Consider the following 19,908-nt stretch of genomic DNA (forward strand, 5'->3'; position numbering starts at 1 on the left):
GAGTATATAACAGTGCCTATTATCAGGATTTTTCCACAGTCCTTGAATGGGAGATTACAACTGGCTAATACCTCTGGGCTATCTGGCAACCCATCATAATCTCTTCCATCTCTGCCAAAGTTTAGCTCCTCTATCTCTTCTTCTCCCCCCCCCCCATGCATCTTTCATCCCTCTCAGATGGCACTTCTCATTGGTCCCAGTGCTGCAACATGGGGAGGGGGCAGCGTGGAGAGGGACAATGCTGAGGATTCCACCATTGCTGCATCTGCTGTGGATCTCAGCTGGTAATCCTCACCCCTTCTGTGATTTTCCTCCCACAAACTATGTCCCCCTCTTTGGAAAATTCCTGGACATGACTCATATCTACCTCCCCGATTAACCATCAAAATCATCCAAATCTCTGTCTAAACTTAAAGGGATGTTCCTGTGAAACTACAAATCCCTATATGGAATTTTTCCAAATAAATTATTTTTTGCCAAATCATTAGGAGAAAGAGGGGAGAACAAGAGTTCTAAACTCTTATCCTGGGGAAACCCTATTTAGTATAACACAGCTACAATGAATGAACACAGTTCTTAATGGAAACAATTAATTGCATAATTTCCACAGTGCTTGCCGAAGATCAAATTAAAATGTTTTCTACCATTCCAATATACCCACCAGCACTTTACAGGAATTAGGTTGAGCCAAATCACCTTTTATTTTTTTCATCCTCAGCAGACTGTTTCCAGCATTAATCATTTTACAACACTGATTTTTTTTTTAAATTGTTTCTAGAAAGAATCACTTAACAGTTTTGATAAAACCTGAACTAAGACAAATGATCTTTAGTGAGAAGAAAACTTTTATTGCCCCAAATTTTTCCAAATACTTTTCTGAATACTGCATTTAATTCCTACTTCCCAGGCAGATGTCCAGTTTGGAATGACTTGATCCAACTCTTATTTTAAAAGGCATTTTAAGAAACAGTTATATGATATATCAGGTATACTACAAGTAAGGTTTTATTTATTATGAAACAATTAAAATTATAATTAAGACAGCAAGTTGTAATTTCCACTGGCTTGTGCATTTGCAGGCTCCAAGAAAGCAGTTAACAGTAGATGGTGGGGACATATCACAGGAAGATGAGACGCACATGAAGATTATCCTCCCTCAGTCATCTCCACCACAGATATTCAGGAGGGCAGTCTGATAGTCTCCAGAAGTATCTGACTGCAAGGACAGAGTGGGGTCAGGCAGGGAGTGAAACGAGCACAATATTAGTAGAAGAGGATTTTTTTTTAAAAAAAAATCAAAAGATTAGATCTTTGGGAAAAGGTATGATTCTTCATGGTATAAAGGTGGCTCTGTTTTCTCTTTTTTTGTTGTTGTTTTGAACAACAAAGCATTTACTAGGTGATTTTTGTGAGTGTGTGTTTGTGTGTGTGTATGTGCGGATATAAAGACAAAAATAAATGAATCTCTGTCCTCAAGAAGCTTACATTTTGGTTCATAACTAGGACCTGGCATCAATCAGAATCCTATTATTTAAGGGAGACTCTGGAAAATGCATTAACAGGGACCAACTGAATAAGCTATGGGAATAATTCCGCCTTCTGAACCTCCTGTTATGAGTATTTTACAACCAAAGACTATTTATTATAATTGATGCAAATTACCACATATGTTCACATATTGCATATGTATCATAGTTTCTTGGGCATACATATATTCAATCTTTCTAAAAATAATGTTAACACTACAATTCTGTAAAATTGAGGACAAAGTAGTGTGGTGGGGAAAAAAAGACGAGAAAAAAAGATGGAAAAAAAATCCAAGTACTCAGGAGACGTGGCTTCTCATTAGAGCTCAGATCTTTCCATTCCTAGTGGTGTGCCTGGTACAAGCACCCTCTGAGTCTATTTCCTCATCTATATTACACAAGGATTGATCTAGATGTTTTCTGATGTCCCTTCTGGGACTGACAATCAATATACTATTATATTATATATTATTATAATTCTTTGACCATTCTTAGTTTTAATATAGAATTGGTGTTCTTTAAAATATGGGGAGGGGCCCTTCATGAAGGTAGGAGATCACGGATGTCAAGCACTTCACATACTGTGACTTGGATGATATGTTGCTTAGTTTTGATGACTTGCTTTTTTCCTCCCCTCCCTTTTTAATCTTTCTTACTAGGCATGATAGGGGAGCAGGGTGGAATACCTTTTGAAATGACAGTGATGAAAAAAAAGATACTAATCTTTTTAACTGGAGAGAGAAATGAGAATGAACTCTTCCCCACAGTATCTTCTATAAGCAAATTTCCCAGTCTCTTTTCTCTAAAATCACCCCAAAACTTTCTAGTTCCAAAATGACACTAGATTTATTATAATGCAAGGTTTTATCTAGGGAAAAAACCTCATCTTGGTTTGTCTTGCTCAAAAGTCTTGTGTGATTTTGATTTTATTGGAGGTTAAATCAATGGGTAAAAATCTTATTATTTGACAAGTTGTGTAATTGCAATACTTTCAATGGAAAGGAGAAAAGTGGAGAAAGTCACTAGTAATGGATCAAGGACAGAGATGCCATAAAATCATTAACACGTAATTGGATTAGAATGACTCCTCATGGTGGTGCACAGGTTTGCTTTGGGCAGATTCATTATCCATTTCAGGTGGATCCTCATTATTTCCTTTTTCTACATGGTAAAGTTTCTCTTGAATTAGAACAGCTCAGCAATTTTTCAGTGCCTTGTCAAGGATTGCACTAGAAAAGCCAACACTGGTCCTTTTGCATCAGGTTTCTAAGGAGGAACTAGAACATTACACTGATACCTTATGCCATCACTTATTCTTAGAAAAACACTCAATACTGGAAAAAAAATAATGCATTGTTGAAAGCATTCTAGGCATGAGAAAAACTTAGAATCAGCCAATTGGTCAATTAGCATTTATTAAGCACCTATTAGGTTTTGGGAACTGTTCTAGATGCTGCAAATATAAAGACAAAACACACAAAAAGTCTTGCATTTTATCTGGGGAAACAATGCATATACATATATAAGGGAGGCACTGAGGCTAAGTGAAAAGTGAGCTGGATTTGGAGTCTGAGGACCTGGGTTCGAATGCTCACCTTTGCAGAAGCCACTCCCCCATACCTAGAATCACTCCATTCCCTCTTTCAGGACCCCTAGCTTCTTTCAGGGACCATTTTAGGTGGCATCTTCTCCTCGAAGACTTCCTGTTAGCATCCTGCTCCTCATATACCTACCCCCATTAGTACTTTTTCTCTTCTAAAATATCATTACATTTATGTATGTGTTGTATCCCCCAAGGAGAATTTAAGCTTCCTGAGATGAACTAGCTCATTTTTGTCTTGTATGTGGAGGATACACTTTTCATATAGTAGGTACTTACACATATTGTTCAGTCATCTTTCAGTCATGTTCAACTCTTTGTGACCCCATTTGGGGTTTTCTTAGAAAAGACACTGGAATAGTTTGCCATTTCCTTCTCCTGCTCATTTTACATATGAGGAAACTGAAGCAAACAGGGTTAAGTGACTTGCCCAGGGTCACCCAGCTAGTAAGTGTCTGAGGCCAGATTTGAACTCAGGAAGATGAGTCTTCTTGACTCTAGATCTGGGCTTCTATCCACTGAACCACCTAGGGGCACACTTGCACATGACATTAGTTTAATTAATATTTGTTGAATTTAACTGACTTGAATTGAATTATTAAGTACATGAAAACAAATCTAATTTAATGCTCTTTTGCTTAGCACAGTGCCTGGCACAAATGAGGTACTTAATGAATATTTATCGATTGATTGTTCCCTAAGAATACTGTAGAGCTCACAGGATCATTATTGTAAGCATGACGATGATGATGGTGATGATGACAAGAGAAACAGCATCAATTATAACAATAATAATAGTTCTAACAGTAAGTGCTTTAAGGTTTGTGAAGGACTGTGCATATACTGTGTCTAATTGTACATACAGGACAATACTATAAAGTGTAAGAGAATGGATCAACTCTGTATTGGCTCCTGAACATGGCTTGAAAGTGTCCTTTAGACAGAGCCCTGATATCACTCTGGTCTCCTCACTGACTCTCCTCTGCTCAAGATGGACCCTTTCCACTAAGTAAAGGTTTCCCTTAGTTGGAGTTCCAGTTCAGAAACTGGAACTTTACTATTGAAGGCTCAGAGACCACAAGTTCACATACTCATATGGAGAAGAAAATCTAAGTTTCCTCTTTGCAGGATTCAGAGCAGTAAACAAAACCAACAAACAAAGACCCCCCAAAATACAAAACCAAAGAGGCAAGGAGAATTTCTTTAAAAAAAATAAAAACAGTCTTAGAGAAGAACTAGGAACGTGATATGACTTACTATAATATAAATAGAAATAAAAAACCAACTAAACTGAAATTAAACATTTAGTAATTTTAATGATTAATAAAATGAAAATGCACCTCCCTACTTCCTTTGTAGGAATAAGAAACATTGCATGTACTATAAGACTCGGGATTAGTTGAACTGGGGTGGGTTTTTTTCTCTCTCTCAGCATTTTTTTATTCTTTGTTATCAGAAATGACTCTCTAAAGGAGGGGCAGATTTGGAATTGAAAATGCTGAAACACATTTTAAATCCATATATTTTCCAATGTTGTCAAAGTCTCACCTTAATGGCTGAATAGAGGGAGCATCCGTAATGCTTCTTGTACTCTACTCGAATATCCAAAAGATCAATTTCTGATCTGGAAACCATTATTCGATTGAGAGTCAACTCATCAGTGCCAGCACCCTGTCAGTAAATGTAGATGTGAGTAACGTGAATATTGCTGAACAGAAGACCAACATGTATGTTCGTCTGTCTGAAGAAGAAATATCAAATTTGCTATTAAGACACTGAATCACCAGGATACCTAACTTCCGTGAAACGAGCCTTCATTCTGGAGGGAGACAATTTGGGTTCAGTCTTCCTCTGATGTTCTCCTCAAAGTCTCCATATAAAGAGGTCTCAGAAGACCAGCCAATGCTTTATTTCCAACCAGCAGCACTCCTTGGATTTGACTCCACCATCATTGTACCTTCCCCCTTTCCTTTCCTTTTTAGTTTCCTTTTATCTATTTTCCTCCATAGACTGTAAGCCCTTTGAGGGCAGGGAATGACTTTCTTTTCCTTATTTGTATCCCCAGTGCTTAGGACAATGCTTGATACATAGTAGGCTCTTCATAAATGTCTATTGTAATCAATAAAATGACTTATGTGACTTTCTTACCAAGCCACTTCAAGTCCCTGGGACTCAGTTTCCTCCTCTGTAAACTGAGTGGGATGGACTAGATGGACCCCTGAGACCCCTTCCAACCGAGGCTTCTATGGTGTCTCTGGCGGAACTCACATTGATCATTACATTTTGCTGAGCAAGAAGCAGCAGGACAAAATGGGCCAAGTCAGAAAGAGGGTAGATTAAAAGTAAATAAACCTTTCATCTTTACTTTATTTGAGGTGTATCATCACTTAGGACTTTAATTTTTACATTTATATCAATTGGTACAAATACACATATATGTGTGTATATATACATACACACACATCCATACACATATACATTGGAATTGGGTATAATGACTTCCCCTCCCATTTCCACTTAGTAACAGATGCTAACAAATTAACTATGGAAAAGCCAACTTAATTCAAATATGAAATAAATTTAAAATCCCACCAATAGAATTCTTCATCTGTACTGTTATTATCTCTCCCTCCTCTTCTTCTCTCCCCTTTTCAGGAACCTAAACATAGGATTAAATTAGAGACCAACCTTCAAAGCCTTATGCAGTCTCCCAGCGAAAAAGGCAGGCGTGTTCTTCACACAATTAACTGTTTTAAAAAAGCAAAATAAGGTTCAATTTGTAAACAAGTTTGATCTACTATAATGCTTTCCCAAGACTTTTTTAGGAGCCAACCTGTGTACGAGTAGGAAAGGTCTATGTTTAAAGCCATTCTAGAACTCTATGTAGATCCATTTATGAGGACACACATTGGCCACACAGACCATGAGAGCACTTACCAAAAGTCACTCCAGCTTCTATGGATCACTTATTATGAAAGGGATGGACTTGATGTTCCTTATTATGCCAAGGCATCAGTCACCTGGGTTTGCCTCGATTACACTGCCAAAGGTGTCACAGTTTGCCATTAAAGCGATCTTCTTGGGACGTAAAGCTCTAAAGGTGTTCATCCCAGCAGTTTAATTTAAAACCAAACTTTCCACTAGCAACATATTATTTTAAATGACACAATTTGTATTTATGAAGAGGATACAATAATTACATTAGATCTGGAGCTAGTCATCTGAAAAATATGCTAGTCTCCCTATCTTCATCTTCTATGCAGTAGAGACAACACATGAAAAATAAAATGGGCAAAAGTAGGAAGAAATGAATTCTCCCTGAATGACAATGAAATCATAAATAACATTTAATTCTGCTAGAAACAAATCCATTATTTATGACAAGACACTTTTACTCTTGAAATATTAAAAATCTGATCTGCCAAGCAATGAATAGATTTTGCAGTTAATGAATTCTGAGGAGCAGTTCAGGATCAAGAAACATAATTCTCCCATAATTACATGAAGAAAGTAAATATTCTGGGAGAAAAGTCAGACTTATTTTGATTTTTACAAGAGATATAAGGAAAAGATCGGGAGAAAAGAAACTAAGAATTCAAATGCGAATATGGGACGTGTGAGGTAACTATGAAATGTTATAAAGTAGTATGACTTATGGGTCCCTCAAACCTAAAATGAACAAAACTAGCAAGAGTTTACTAAAAAATTAAGCCCACTTAAAAAAGAGTATGATATTTGGAGTCAGAGGGTTCTGAATTCTAATTGTGCCTTCCGTCCATTACTTATCTTTGTGACAGTGGGCAGACCCCCAAACCTCTCGTTAAATCTGTTTTCTCCTCTCTAAAATTCATCTGTTAAGTCTGTAATACCAAGTGACAACCATTTTGATAATTTTCAAGAATAAAGACTAATAGGTAAATGAAACAAGTTTTGCTCAAGATAAATTTGAGGGACCCATAAGTCATACTATTCAATGACATTTCATAGTTATCTCGCCCTTTCCCTATCCACATCTGAATTCTTGGTTCTTTCTTCCCTATTTTTTCCTTAAAATGAAAACATTCCTAAGAAGGTTTGTTATCTCAGAGTTCATCAACATTTCACTCTAGCTCCTTCAAGCTTGCTTGCTCAACAATAGGCTGAGAAACAAATAGCTAAACCGTGGTAAGAAATAAGAAAACACAAAGAAAAAAGTTCACAAATAGGGGCCTGATGGAAGGACTGGCTTTGTAGCCTGAGGTACTTGGTTCAAATCCAGGCCTTACTGTCTACTACTTGTGGAGAGATTACCTCGTCCCTCTCGGCATCAGTTTCTTTATACACAAATGAAGGGACTGGAACAGTGACTGACCCAAAGTAAACACTGAATAAATTCTTCCTTCCTCCTTTCCTCCCTTCTTTTCTTTCTTCTTTCCTTCTTTCCTCTATCCTTCTCTCTCTTTCTTCCTTCCTCTTCTTTCCTTCTTTCCTGTTTTTTTCTCTTTTCCTTCCTTCTTTCCTTTCTCCCTCCCTCCCTTCCTTCCATCCTTCCCCCTTTCCATCCTTCCCACCTGCCTATCAACAAAGTCACAGAGGTTAAAGATAGAAGAAATAATCCCAGATTTTAAGATATTTACAATCTAAAACAAAGGTTCTTAAACTAAGGTCTGTGTATGTATTTTAGAAAGCATTTTGAAACTGCATTTATTTATTTGAAGTTTGTGGAAGAAAACAAGCGTTTCCCTAACATAGCACAATAAAAACATGATTGCACATGAAACTGCAAATCTACTATGTACAATTTGCTATTTCTTTCAAATATACCACTGTATTTCAATATGATTGGCTTCTTTTGAAATCCTATATATTTTATTTTATGCATTTAAAAACACTTTTCAGAGAAGAGATCCATGGCTTCCTCTGATTTCCAGAGGAGTCCCTAACAAAAATGAGATTAAGAACCCCCACTCTAAGGCTGAGTTAAGGCAAATTAAACAACTTATAAAGATCATTTAAAAATGAGTACAAAGGAGCTAGGCAAATGCCAAGAGCTTACCTATAGCCAGCAGTAAATCTTCAAAATAACCAGACAACTCGCCCTTAATGCTGTCCTCAATGTCCTTTTGGCTGATTTTTTTGTATTCTTCAAATGCTAAAAAATAAGCAGATTAATAAATGAACAAAAGCAGGAGTGTAGTAACCAATCATCACGAAGATTAGCTGGATAACTAGAAGCCATTACCATCATGGGTCTCATCAGCCCCAGACAAAGTTCATAAGCAGCCAATTGCCACCACTGCTTTCTAAGTCGTCAGTATCTACGATCCTTTAACATTTTCTTTGTGGAAAAGATCAGGAGGTAAAATTCTAACTACATTTTTTCAAGAACCCCTTCCTAAGGCTATTTACTAAGATTAGCTGGAAAGGTTAAAGAAAAGTACAATGAGAACATTTTACTCTGTGTTGTTTTAAAGTGCAGCACAGTAACATTAAATATTTTGTACACAGTGGGAGAGGAAGGGGAAAAGCATTTATATAGCACCTACCATGAGCCTGCAAGGTGGCACCATAGTGCGTTAAGTACCAGGCTAGAGGCAGGAAGATTCATTTTCCTGAGTTCAAATTTGACTTCACACCCTTATTGCTGTATAGCCTTGGGCAAGTCACTTACCTCTATTTGCCTCAGTTTCCTCATCTGTAAAATGAGAAGGAAATGGCAAACTACTCCATATCTCTGCCAAGAAAATCCCAAAATGGAGTCATAAAGGTTCAGACATGACTGAAACAAGTGACCAATTATGAATAAGGCCAATGAAGGTGTCAGAGCCACAAATGCAACCAAACTAACCCCCTATCCAAGACAACCCCAAGTGGGGTCGCAAAAGAGTCAGATGTGATTGAAACGCCTGACCACCAACAACAAACGACACTATATGCCAAGACATAAATACTTTCACAAATATTATCTCATTTGATCCTTACAACTCTGGGAAGTAGGTGCTATTAATATACCCATTTTGCAGATGAGGAAACTAAGGCAGACAGAGGTAAAGCGACTTGCCCATGGTCATACAGCTAATAAATGGCTGAAGATGGACTCAGGTCTTCCCGAGTCCAGGTCTAGCTATTCACTGCATACCAACCACCTCACTATATAGGAAAGACGTTCAAAATTGGGTAGAGTTCTTCATGTTAAGTAGAGATTCTCTCAACCAATATATAATGGAAATGTTCCCCTTAATCGTTTACATACAACCTACGGGGAATGGGGAAGGGACTCAGTATTTATGGAGCACCTACTATGTGCCAGCCATTGTGATAAGCACTTTTGAATCTCTCCATGTACATATGTGTTGAAATTGTATCCTATTAGGGTCCCCACAACCACCCCATCCCTTAGTATAGTAAGCAATTATGTGAGTAGTCAGGGTAATGTAACAATAAATAGGAAATGGGAATGATAAGTGTAAGGGGGAACACAGAGGCCACTTGCCAAAACCGCCTCCTAAATTAAGGCCACATCCAGACACTATGTACTAAATTAAGAGAAGCCGTTTAGCCCGAGTAAATGGCCTTCTCCCTGCAAACGGCAGATAAGCACCAGTTTTGTTTTGTGGTTCAGTTGGGCCCTCATTTGGGGTTTTCTTGGCAGAGATATTGGAGTGGTTCTCCATTTCCTTCTCCACTTCATTTTACAGATGAGGAAATGGAGGCAAAAAGGGTGAAATGATTTACCCAGGGTCATGCAGCTAGTAAGTATCTGAATTCAAATTTGAATTCAGGTCTTCCTGACTTCAGACCCTAATGAATCACCTAGCTATGCACCATGATATGCACCAGACAGGAACAGTAAAACCAGAAGAATGTTATGCTAACAAGGAATCCTTAAGGTGGCACTGATAACTTTGAAATGATATTGATATGCTAATGAGCCAACCCCAGATACAGACAAGAATTAGGCTATCCTCCCCAACTAGACCTCTGTAAGAATGGGACCACCAAACCCACACCATCTGCCTCTGCACTCCCCGCACCTTATTAAAATGTAACTGATGCATTATCCCCTTCTTGATGCCAGTGTGATTTTTGCTGGTGAGTATCCAAAGAATGGAGCTTGTTCACTCTGACCCAACTGGGAACCCCTTTGTAGTCCCCTTCCTTAAGGCAAAAGCTGGATTTCTGGGCTAGAACTTCATATGTCAGCAGCCACATCTACTGTGAGCGGGTTTGCCACTGTGAACTCGCTGGTAGAAAGTGACGGCTAATAATGGAACCCTGTACCCCGCCAAATAGGAATCTCTCCAATGGCTTTAATAGAACAACACATTTCATAAGGTGTGAGTCTTCACAAAAGTCCTTCTTGGAAGCATCTCAGTGGCTTGGTTCTTAAAGGCTCTGTTAAGGGAAGGTGAACTCTAGTCAGCTCTTCCAGCTTGAAAGGCTTTAAGTAGCATCCTAATAAAGAACTCTGTCTACTGTCCATGCAACACTCTACCTAAGTAAAGTGAGGCTTTTCACCAGAAGCATGGCCAATAGACAATGAATTCCATCCACCCATCAAGCATTCATTAAGTACCTTTTCTGTGCCCAAACACTATGCTGTGACACAAGAACACACAGCTGAATTTTCAGTCTGTTAAAACTGAGAGACTTTTTTTCAGATTAATTACTATTTAGCCATGCCCCCCCCCCATCTTCTACCTACCAGAAAGGATTAAATGTTGACATATTTTAAAGTTACATTGTTAAAATCCATCAATAATTTCTGACTCCCAGGATGTGGCAAAAACGAGGCTCTGGGGGATTCCTTTGCCTATTACATCTGACCCTTTTCCTCCTCTATATCCAAACAGACCACACTAAAAGAGCTTGCCTCTTCCTCAAGCCTCTTCTACAACTCATTGTACACCGTCACTTAAACTATAACCCGTCAATCTTTCAGACAAGTGGGGTCCTCTTGTCTAGGGTTATGGCTCCAATTTCCTCTTTAGTTTCCCCCAAAAAAGTAGCAAACAAAAATACAAGAGACCTTTGACTCTGGTTCTTCACCTTCATTCACTCTGGAGGTCAAAATTAAGACCCATTTGGGTAGAAACATTCAAATATGGTCTAAGATGAACCGATTACATACTTAGTCTCAGTTGAGGAAAGCTCCGTAAACACAGGATCTCGGTGAATGTGTCTTCATCCGTACCCCATTTCTTCTCACCAGCATCATAAAGGATCTATTGCAAGCGGGAGATGATCACTACAGTGCTACACTGCATATGTGTTGCAGTTTTTTTAAAAAAATCATTTGTTTCTAAAAGATTGGGAAGAGGGTAGACATCACCTTATTTAATTATTTAGTTTGTGGAATAAGACAAGCATTTCCATAAGATAGTAGAACAAAAAGATGATTGCACATGAAACTGCAAATCTGTTATTCCTTTTAAATATATGATAAAGCTATCATGTAAATCTCTTTTTCTTTCTCCCTCTCCCCTCCCTAGAGATGGCCACCATTAGACACAAGCAGGTATATATGTGTAAAATTATTCTCGACATACTTCTTTTCAGTTCTTTCTCTGGCTGTTCCCTTCATATGTCCTTTATAGTTAAATCTGGGTGTTAATAAGAGTCAAAATTACTTATTCACTCAGTCATTCTTAAAACAATGTTGTTGTTACTGTATACAATGTTCTCTTGGCTCTGTTCATTTCGCTCTCCATGACTTTGTGCAAATCTTTCCATGTTTTCATAAGACCACTGAACTCATCATTTCTTATAGCACAGCAGTACTCCATCACAATTACAAAAGATTGCTTTGCTTAATTACTTAAAGAAATAGTTGATTTTTCCAACTTCAGATCAACAATTATTTGGAGTGAGTCCTTTTGCCTAGTGGGATCTTTGTGAAGCAATACATCACAAGCCAATGCAAGTAAGGGGAACCAAGTTCACGTGGGGCACACTGTATTCTCCAGGGTGCTTTCCTTTAGAGGAAGACAAACCAAATCCAGCGCTAAACAGTGAAGGTGCCTCCCCTTTGTCACCGCAAAGACAGAAATAGAAAGGTTAAGTGACTGAAGGGAGAAATCACTTTCTGTGGGATTTCTCTTTTCTGTGACTGTTTCTAACCTGGGCTTCCTTTTTTGCAAGATCTTCATCCACTTTCAGACCTTCTTCTCTTCTGCCCTATAATAATAACAAAGGAAAAAAGAGACATTCATTAAAATGGAGAAAATCCTAGGAGATCTTCATCCATGATACAGCTATCACATAGAACATGTGATTATAAAACACACTCGCTTCTAATCAGCAAGAGACCTCTGAGGGTCTCTCTACTGCCATACCCACCCAGCACACAGACAACTGCATGTTTGGCTGGTATCCTCCATATCTTGGCAGCAGTCACAGTCAGTTTGGATTATTTGAAATGTGAGCAATTCTGGTAAAGGTCTTTTGGAGCAGAATGGTCCTGCTTGAATTACTCAGAAAGTACTATCACAGTGGCACATTCCAAAATGAATAACTCCTAAACGCTTCTGCTTCCATTTCCAACAATAGGCATTGGCTTGTATGCTTGCCAGGCTGATGATTTGCATGTTAGATGCTTCTTTTCTCTCCCGCTTCCAAGTCTTTTAAGACTGAGGTTAGTTTGACTTCAGATAATTTTTTATTTTGGCATGCACTCTGCTGTGCGTGTGCATGTGCGTGCGTGTGTGTGTGTGTGTGTGTGTGTGTATGTGTGTGTGAAGAACTGAAGAGTGTATGTAGAGATCAGTGGGGCAGAAAGCTTGGGGTATGCTATGCAGAGTAGGCATCATGTGTGATCTTCAAGGAACGTCTCAATGATCTGGTAACTTTACTGTTGATTAAAGATAATAACAACAAAAATAATAATAGCTAATATTTCTGTTGTACCTACTATGCGTGAGGCACTGTGCTAAGTACTTTACAATTATTATCTCATGTGATCCTCCCAACAACTCTGGGAGATAGGAGCTATTATTATAGCCATGTTATAGTTGAGGAAACTGAGACAAGCAACTGCCTAAAGTCACACAACTAGTGAATGTCTGAGGGCATACTTGAACTCAGGATTTGAGCTAATTGTAAATATTTTAAATTCATTTTAATAAACATTTATTGAAGGGCTAATATGGGCATGCCCTGTCCTAAGTGCTGTGGATACAAAGAAAAGCAAAAGACCATCCTTGCCCTCAATGAGCTCCCAGTGTAATGGAGAAGAAAATACACAAACAATTCTGGAATAAGAACGTCCTAGTTGAAGTAAAACATCAAATAAAGCATCCAAATAAAAAATTTTCTTAAGATATATATATATATATATATATATATATATATATATATATATATATGTTTGCACATGCATTTTCCATTCTGTCTCTTTCAGCTCTAAATATGGGGATTCTCAATCTTTCAGTTTTACCAAGGAACAGAACGTAAAATTAGGGTAGGTGGCCACCAGGTGGTGGTAATACCTCAGTCATGGCCTCATGGTGCCTTCAGAGCTGTCAAAGGAATCGTTGACAGGTGAGTGTGGGTTGTACAAGCATTAGATTGTTAGATCTATTGAAGGAGGCAACTGATGTGAAATTTATTGTCACTAAACAAATGTCTGAATAGCCGTGAAGAAGTCTGATTTAGTAGAAAGTGTCTTGGGCTGGAGTCATGGAACTAGGTTTAGAGTCTCTGATTCAATTGAATTTGGAGTCTCAGGACCTGAGTTTGGATCCTAATTTTGTAATTTATCATCTAGGCAGCCTTAGGCAAATTATGCAACCTCCCTGGGCATCATATCTGTAAAGCGAAGGATTTGGACTAGACAGCCACCAAAGTTCCCATCAAGCCTAGATCTTTGATTCCATGACTGGCTGAATGACTGAATCAGTCTCGACCTTCATTTTCTCATAGGATAATAATATCTGAACTTCCTACATCACAGAGGAAAGCTCTGTAAACCTTAAAGTGCTCTATCAATAAAGAGTAATTATATCTATCAATGTACTCTATGACTATATACATATGGGATGTATATTTTCAAGCATCCACAAAATCATCAATTGATCCTTTTCTGCCTTAGTAGATGACCCTCAAGAGTTGCTGGGGTGGGAGAATTAAAAAAAATCTATACTTAGTGACCAATCACTTGTGATAAGCCTGGAACTGATCTAACTTACGTGCTGATGAAAGGCATCCTGTCTTTGACCAGGCCTAGACTCCTTTTCAGGTTGGTAGGACCTCGGAGTCCAGAGTCAAGGTTCTTGCTGGCAAAGTTTCCAAGGACATTGGCCACTTCCATATGACCACAAGGCATCCATTCACATAGAACTTTAGTGGAGGATGTGTCAAAAACATGTTGGCTGTCCCCTGTGCCTAGAGGGCACTCCTCCTCCCTGTGCCTTCACAGGATATATCTTTCTCTTCTCTCAGACTGCAACTTAGGTACCACCTTCTATGAGAAGCCTTTCCCAATGCCACACTGGTCCCCCACTTGGAGTGACCTCCCTCCCCAACAATTTTATGTCTCTTTTGCTGTCCAGGCATTTCAGTCATGTCCAACTCTTCATGACTCCATCTGGGGTTTTCTTTACTTCTTTATTGAGGCAAGAGGGAGTAAGTGACTTGTCCAGGGTCATACAGCTAGTAAGTGTGTGAGGTTGGATTTATACTGAAGTCTTCCTCACTTGAGGGCCAGTGCTCTGTCACTGTCCACTTAGCTGCCCCCCTCCCATTTGTGATTTTCTTGGAAAAGATACTGGAGTGGCTTGCCATTTTCATCTGCAGTTCATTTTACAGATGAGGAAACTGAGGCAAACAAGATTAAGTGACTTGCCCAGAGTCACACATCTGGTGAGTGCCTGAGGCCAGATTTCAGAGGAATCTTCCTGACTCCAGGCAGGCTTCCTTGTATTAATACCTCCTATTTACTCTCTAACTTTATTCAGAATATACTTATATATGCACTTGTCTCTCCTGTTAGAATGTAAGGTCTGCTTGAGAGAAAGGATTGTTTCATTCATTGTATCTGTATCTCCAGTGTTTAGTGCTGTACCTGGCACAAAACTGATTTTCTTTTGGAGGTAATCAGAATTAAGTGGCTTGCCCAGAGTCACAGCAAGTGTCTGAGGCTGGATTTGAACTCATTAACTCATGAATCCCTAACTGATTTGTAATGTTTGCTGATTGATATTGAAGAAACAAGAAACTCACATTTGCCAAAGTCAACAGTGCTTTTGTGAAGTCTCCAGATGTCTCTGAACTAATGTCATCACCAAGACTCTTCTTATATGCTAAAACCAAACAATAATAAAATTAACTGCTGAATAAACACCACCATAATACACAGAAAACTTTCATAGTAACATGAAGACCTAATGGAAGAAAAAAAGACATAGGCTATTGAGATAACTATTGCCTTATTCTGCCTGAGAAGAATCCTTAATTTTATTTAGTTTTTGCTTGCTTTTTTTTCATAATCAAAAATATTTTTATTTTTTTAAAAAATAGGGAATCAAAAAGAAGAAGTTTTAAAAAGGAAGTCTTCTTCAAATATTTCTTTCCCCCTCCCTCTGAGACTTTATTATTTTATTTACTTTTTCATAATTTCATTGACATTTTCTCTCCCTCCCTCTTAATGTGCGCACGCACATGTGTACACACACACACACACACACACAAGAATAAGATGGTTTCTGCAACAAATACGCATAGTGTAGCAAAACACGTTCCACGTTGGCCACATCCAAAAGTGCATGTCTCACTCTGCACGTCTAGGCCATCACTTCTCTCTCTGGAGGTGGGCAGCATTCTAAAGGACTGGTGCTTTGGAATTGTGGTTGATCATCGCATCTTTCAGAATTGTTTGTTTTTACAACATTGGTGCTTTACTCTAAAAAAATTCTCCTGGTTCTACTAACTTCATTTTGCATCAGTTCTAAGTGAAGTTGAAAGGATGACCCTTTCCCTCCCCCTTCCTCATTCACAGAGACTTCAAACTGTCCTCTCTAAGTGTGTGAGATAAGTCCTCCCCCACCCCCACCCCCTGCACTGCAGCGATTTCTTCCCTTTCCTTCCCCTGACTTTCTTTTCTTCTTTTAAGATCATCAAAACATGACAGAAATCACTCCCAGGTCCTCCATCTTATTTGATTCCCTCTGTGATTCCTGCTGATGTCCCAGGAGATATATTTCAACCACCCTTTCCCATCAGAGTGCAAACACTTCATCCACAGGTCTTCTAATAGACTATGTCTATTTTTCTTTGTATGTTCTTCTTTACTCATGTTTGTAATTCAAAATTTCTACTCAGCATCAGCACTAAAAATCCATTTCCCCTCAGTAGCAATATACTCAAGTTTTGCTGGGTGATTTCTTCTTAGCAGTAAGTCTCCATCTTTTGCCTTATGAAATACCTTATTCCAAATTTTCTCAACTTCTTTATGTGCAGTGGGCAACAAAGCTGCCCGTACCTGTCTCTGTTTAGATGCCCTTGTAAGGATCTGGGGGTACCCCAGGTATGGATTTGGGACTTCTGCCTGCCCAGGTGCATTGGTTCTCCCTGATTCAGAATGCCCCTGTAGCATTCTTGGTCAGAGTCTGTCCTCAGCGTCTGCAGATTTCTCTGTCTTCCTGTGCCAACTCAGGCTAGAAAAATGACTCACTGTGACTTTTTCTTGGATTTTCCCAACAGGATTTGCCCTCGTGCATTTTTTTTTTTTAATGTGTGGAGTTTTATAGGGCTCGCTGTACTGTTTCCACCTCCTCTCTGATGACCACTTAGGATCCTTTCAGTTCTGGTCTTAGGATTATTTTTTCTCATGCTAGTCCTGATGACTGGCTCAATTAAACAATGTTTCTGAAGGGTAGAAGATCTATCTATTGGTTCAAACATAAATCATGGGAACTGATGGCCCAGTGTAGAGTTTACTGAGTTTAAAGCAAGGAAGATCTGAGTTCAAATCCAGCTCAGACATGTACCAGCTATGTGACCCTGAGCAAGTCACTTAACCTCTGTCTGCCTCAGTTTCCGCAACTGTAAAATGGTGATCACAATAGTACCCATTTCACAGGATTGTTGTGAGGATCAAATCACATAATATTATAAAGCTCTGAAGACAGATCCCAGCCCATTTTATGTGCTTTATGGTCTTCCCTCCTATTAACCTTATGTAACAGTTTCTGGATTCAAAAATATTCACATTTCTCTATCCCATTATTCTAAATACAATTCTCTTTCCCACAAAAGTTCTTCTTTTCCAACATATTCTGTGACCAGCTATGCCTACACTGCCGCACAATGGAAAGAGCCATTACCCGTGTAATAGGCCTCATAGATCTCCTTCAACTGTTTGCTGCTCCTGCTACTTAGAATTTCAATCAACGAACTCTCGTCAGTTCCAGAGCCCTGAAACAGAAGTACAGATTTCCTAAGAATGCTAATTTTATTTTTCCCCTTTTTACTTCAGTCTTCACAGAAAGGAAAAGTAGTTCCCAGCAAATTAATTATATCATATACTACACTAAAACAGCATTCTAAGCCTCAGTGCATTTTGTCATTAACATAACACAAATATTCTGGAATTCGCTAGCATAAAAACAAACACCAAGTCTCTGGAAAATGAAGAAAGCACTCATTCCAAGTGTAGCAGAGGCTGAATTGGCCACCCCACCATACATGCTCAGAGCTGCCATTTTTAGTTCAAGTCAATTATATGGGAGTTTGTGGGTGTGCTATGGGCCATGTGTGGCTGAGATTAAAATGTCTGCACTTTGAGATGACAAAGAGTGTCCTCACAGGAAGCAGAGGTGGAAAAATTGATGATTCAGGAGGTATTTTAAAAAGAGTGACCCCACCCTCAGTTCCTTTCTTATTCTCTGGCTATGATCTTTGTCAGCATTGCTTTCGGATTCTTCCCAAGAGGGAGTTGGGGGAAATGGACATGTTGCTCAATTCCCTGACTACCTTGGTCTCCATGTGGCCAAGAGCACATGGCACCCAAAGCACATGCTTTGCTTAGGCAAGCTTGAGCCTGGGTTTGGGCTGTTTCTTTTGGATCTGTTCTTTCCTAACCTTAGACAAACAAACATCTTTCCTGAGATGGCTTGAAGACAGTCTTGTGAGCTTGAGAAGGCTAGAGTTCCTCTATTCCATTGAGTCAGAGCTGAGTGACAATAGGGGATGAAATTCTAGCAATTACTCTAAAGTTCTTGGAGAGGCCAGTCACTAAAAAGATCTGCCCATGTCTGATCATTTTACCAGCATACGGGAATTGTTAGAACAGTGCAGGGTCAAAGTAAAATGCAAAATGCCTGATTAACAATCCTTAAAACTCCTTTATTTTCTGAGTAACTTGAGGCTTAGAAAGCTATCTTAGCTTTAGTTTGTGCGTGGTGCATCTTTTATGTTTAGCATTTCTTTTGTGTGTAGGAATAAAATATCTATCCCATACCTGATTCATATTGCACATCAAATACCTTTCAATACTTCTTTTTGGGGAAAACACTGTATTTGAGCCATAACTTAAACTATAAGTAAATTCCCTCCCTCCCTCCCCAGGGCACTTCAGTGGTGGTTTAATGAACCAAAAATGTGAGAAAAATAAGCCTGACTCCTCTCATTAGTGGTTGGGTTCCCTCAGGACTAAACCCAATCTGAACCACATGCCTTGGGTCAGAAAAGAAGGGCTCATTAGCAGAAAAGGGAGCGATGCAGCATGTCAGCTCATGTGAGCAGTGGTTCTTCGATGTTAGACATGAGTAAGTCATTTTAAAATGAGTTGTTGTGAGCATCAAATATCAATCCTTAAAGGCTATAAAATGTTATCTGCTGCTGCTGCTGCTGCTACAATTATGACTAAGTCTAATTCTATTTTTATTATGATAAATAGTACTACTAATATTACTACTACTACTTTTACCAAGACTGCTATCAAAATAATACCATGAATACTATTAGTACAATGGCTACTACTATTAGTACTAGTATTAATACTAACCTAGTACTACAAAAAGTACTACCAATAATAATGCCTCTAATACTTCCACCACAAATAACAATACTGTCAATTTTGCTATAACTAGTATTATCACTACTATGAATACAACCACTCCTACTACCAATAATGCTACCACTATCATTAGTACTAGTAGTAGTAGTAGTAGTAGTACTATTACCATCATTACTACTGGTAAAACTAATAGTGGTACACTCATCTTCTTGAGTTCAAATCCAGTCTCAGACATTTGCTAGTTGTGTGACTCTGGGCAAGTCACTTAACCCTGTTTGCCTCAGTTTCCTCATCTGTAAAATGAGCTGGAGAAGGAAATAGCAAACCACTCCAGTATCTTTGCCAAGAAAACCTTAACTGGCATCATAAAGAGTCAGGCATGATTGAAACAACTGAACAACAAGATGGATATTACTACTAACTGTTATTATAATTATAATAATTCCATAAGAAGCAAATAATGAATGATGAAAATTACTCTAGGGAAAATGAAGTAATGACACATCTCGGGGTCCGAACTCTTCAGTTTCATTCAATTCAATGAGCATTTATTAAATATCTATTCTGTGCTGAGGAAATAACATTTTTTAAAAAGGTAGTCCTTACCCTCAGGGAGCTTACATACTACTGATAGAAAAGCTTCTGATAAGAAAATGTAATTGCTGACATATATCTCCTCCTTCATGATAAAACCTAGGAAGAGTTTTTATTTGTCATGATAAGCTTGTGAAATTCCTGATGATCAATCCTGCAAAAGCCTTTTCTGCTGCAGATAAATAATTCACAAA

The 19,908-nt window shown here is 38.6% G+C and overlaps 1 protein-coding gene across 2 annotated transcripts in view; it reads right to left on the reverse strand.

Annotated features, from left to right (window-relative positions):
- Nucleotides 1-827: 827 nt before the first annotated feature.
- ANXA3 (annexin A3) overlaps nt 828-19,908 on the reverse strand; it is a 40,068-nt gene continuing 20,987 nt past the window's right edge. The window contains exons 6-13 of one of the 2 annotated variants that reach the window (XM_072623585.1): nt 17,427-17,517; nt 15,325-15,404; nt 12,226-12,282; nt 11,237-11,330; nt 8,162-8,257; nt 5,815-5,873; nt 4,675-4,797; nt 828-1,216 (exon numbers count right to left, since the gene is read on the reverse strand). In XM_072623585.1, the coding sequence (XP_072479686.1) occupies nt 1,157-1,216; nt 4,675-4,797; nt 5,815-5,873; nt 8,162-8,257; nt 11,237-11,330; nt 12,226-12,282; nt 15,325-15,404; nt 17,427-17,517 (660 nt within the window). In that variant the 3' untranslated portion in view covers nt 828-1,156. The remainder of the gene's footprint in view (nt 1,217-4,674; nt 4,798-5,814; nt 5,874-8,161; nt 8,258-11,236; nt 11,331-12,225; nt 12,283-15,324; nt 15,405-17,426; nt 17,518-19,908) is intronic. The other variant, XM_072623586.1, reaches the window with a different exon arrangement.

This window comes from Notamacropus eugenii, chromosome 7 (genome assembly GCF_028372415.1).
Source record: "Notamacropus eugenii isolate mMacEug1 chromosome 7, mMacEug1.pri_v2, whole genome shotgun sequence".
Lineage (NCBI taxonomy): Eukaryota > Metazoa > Chordata > Mammalia > Diprotodontia > Macropodidae > Notamacropus > Notamacropus eugenii.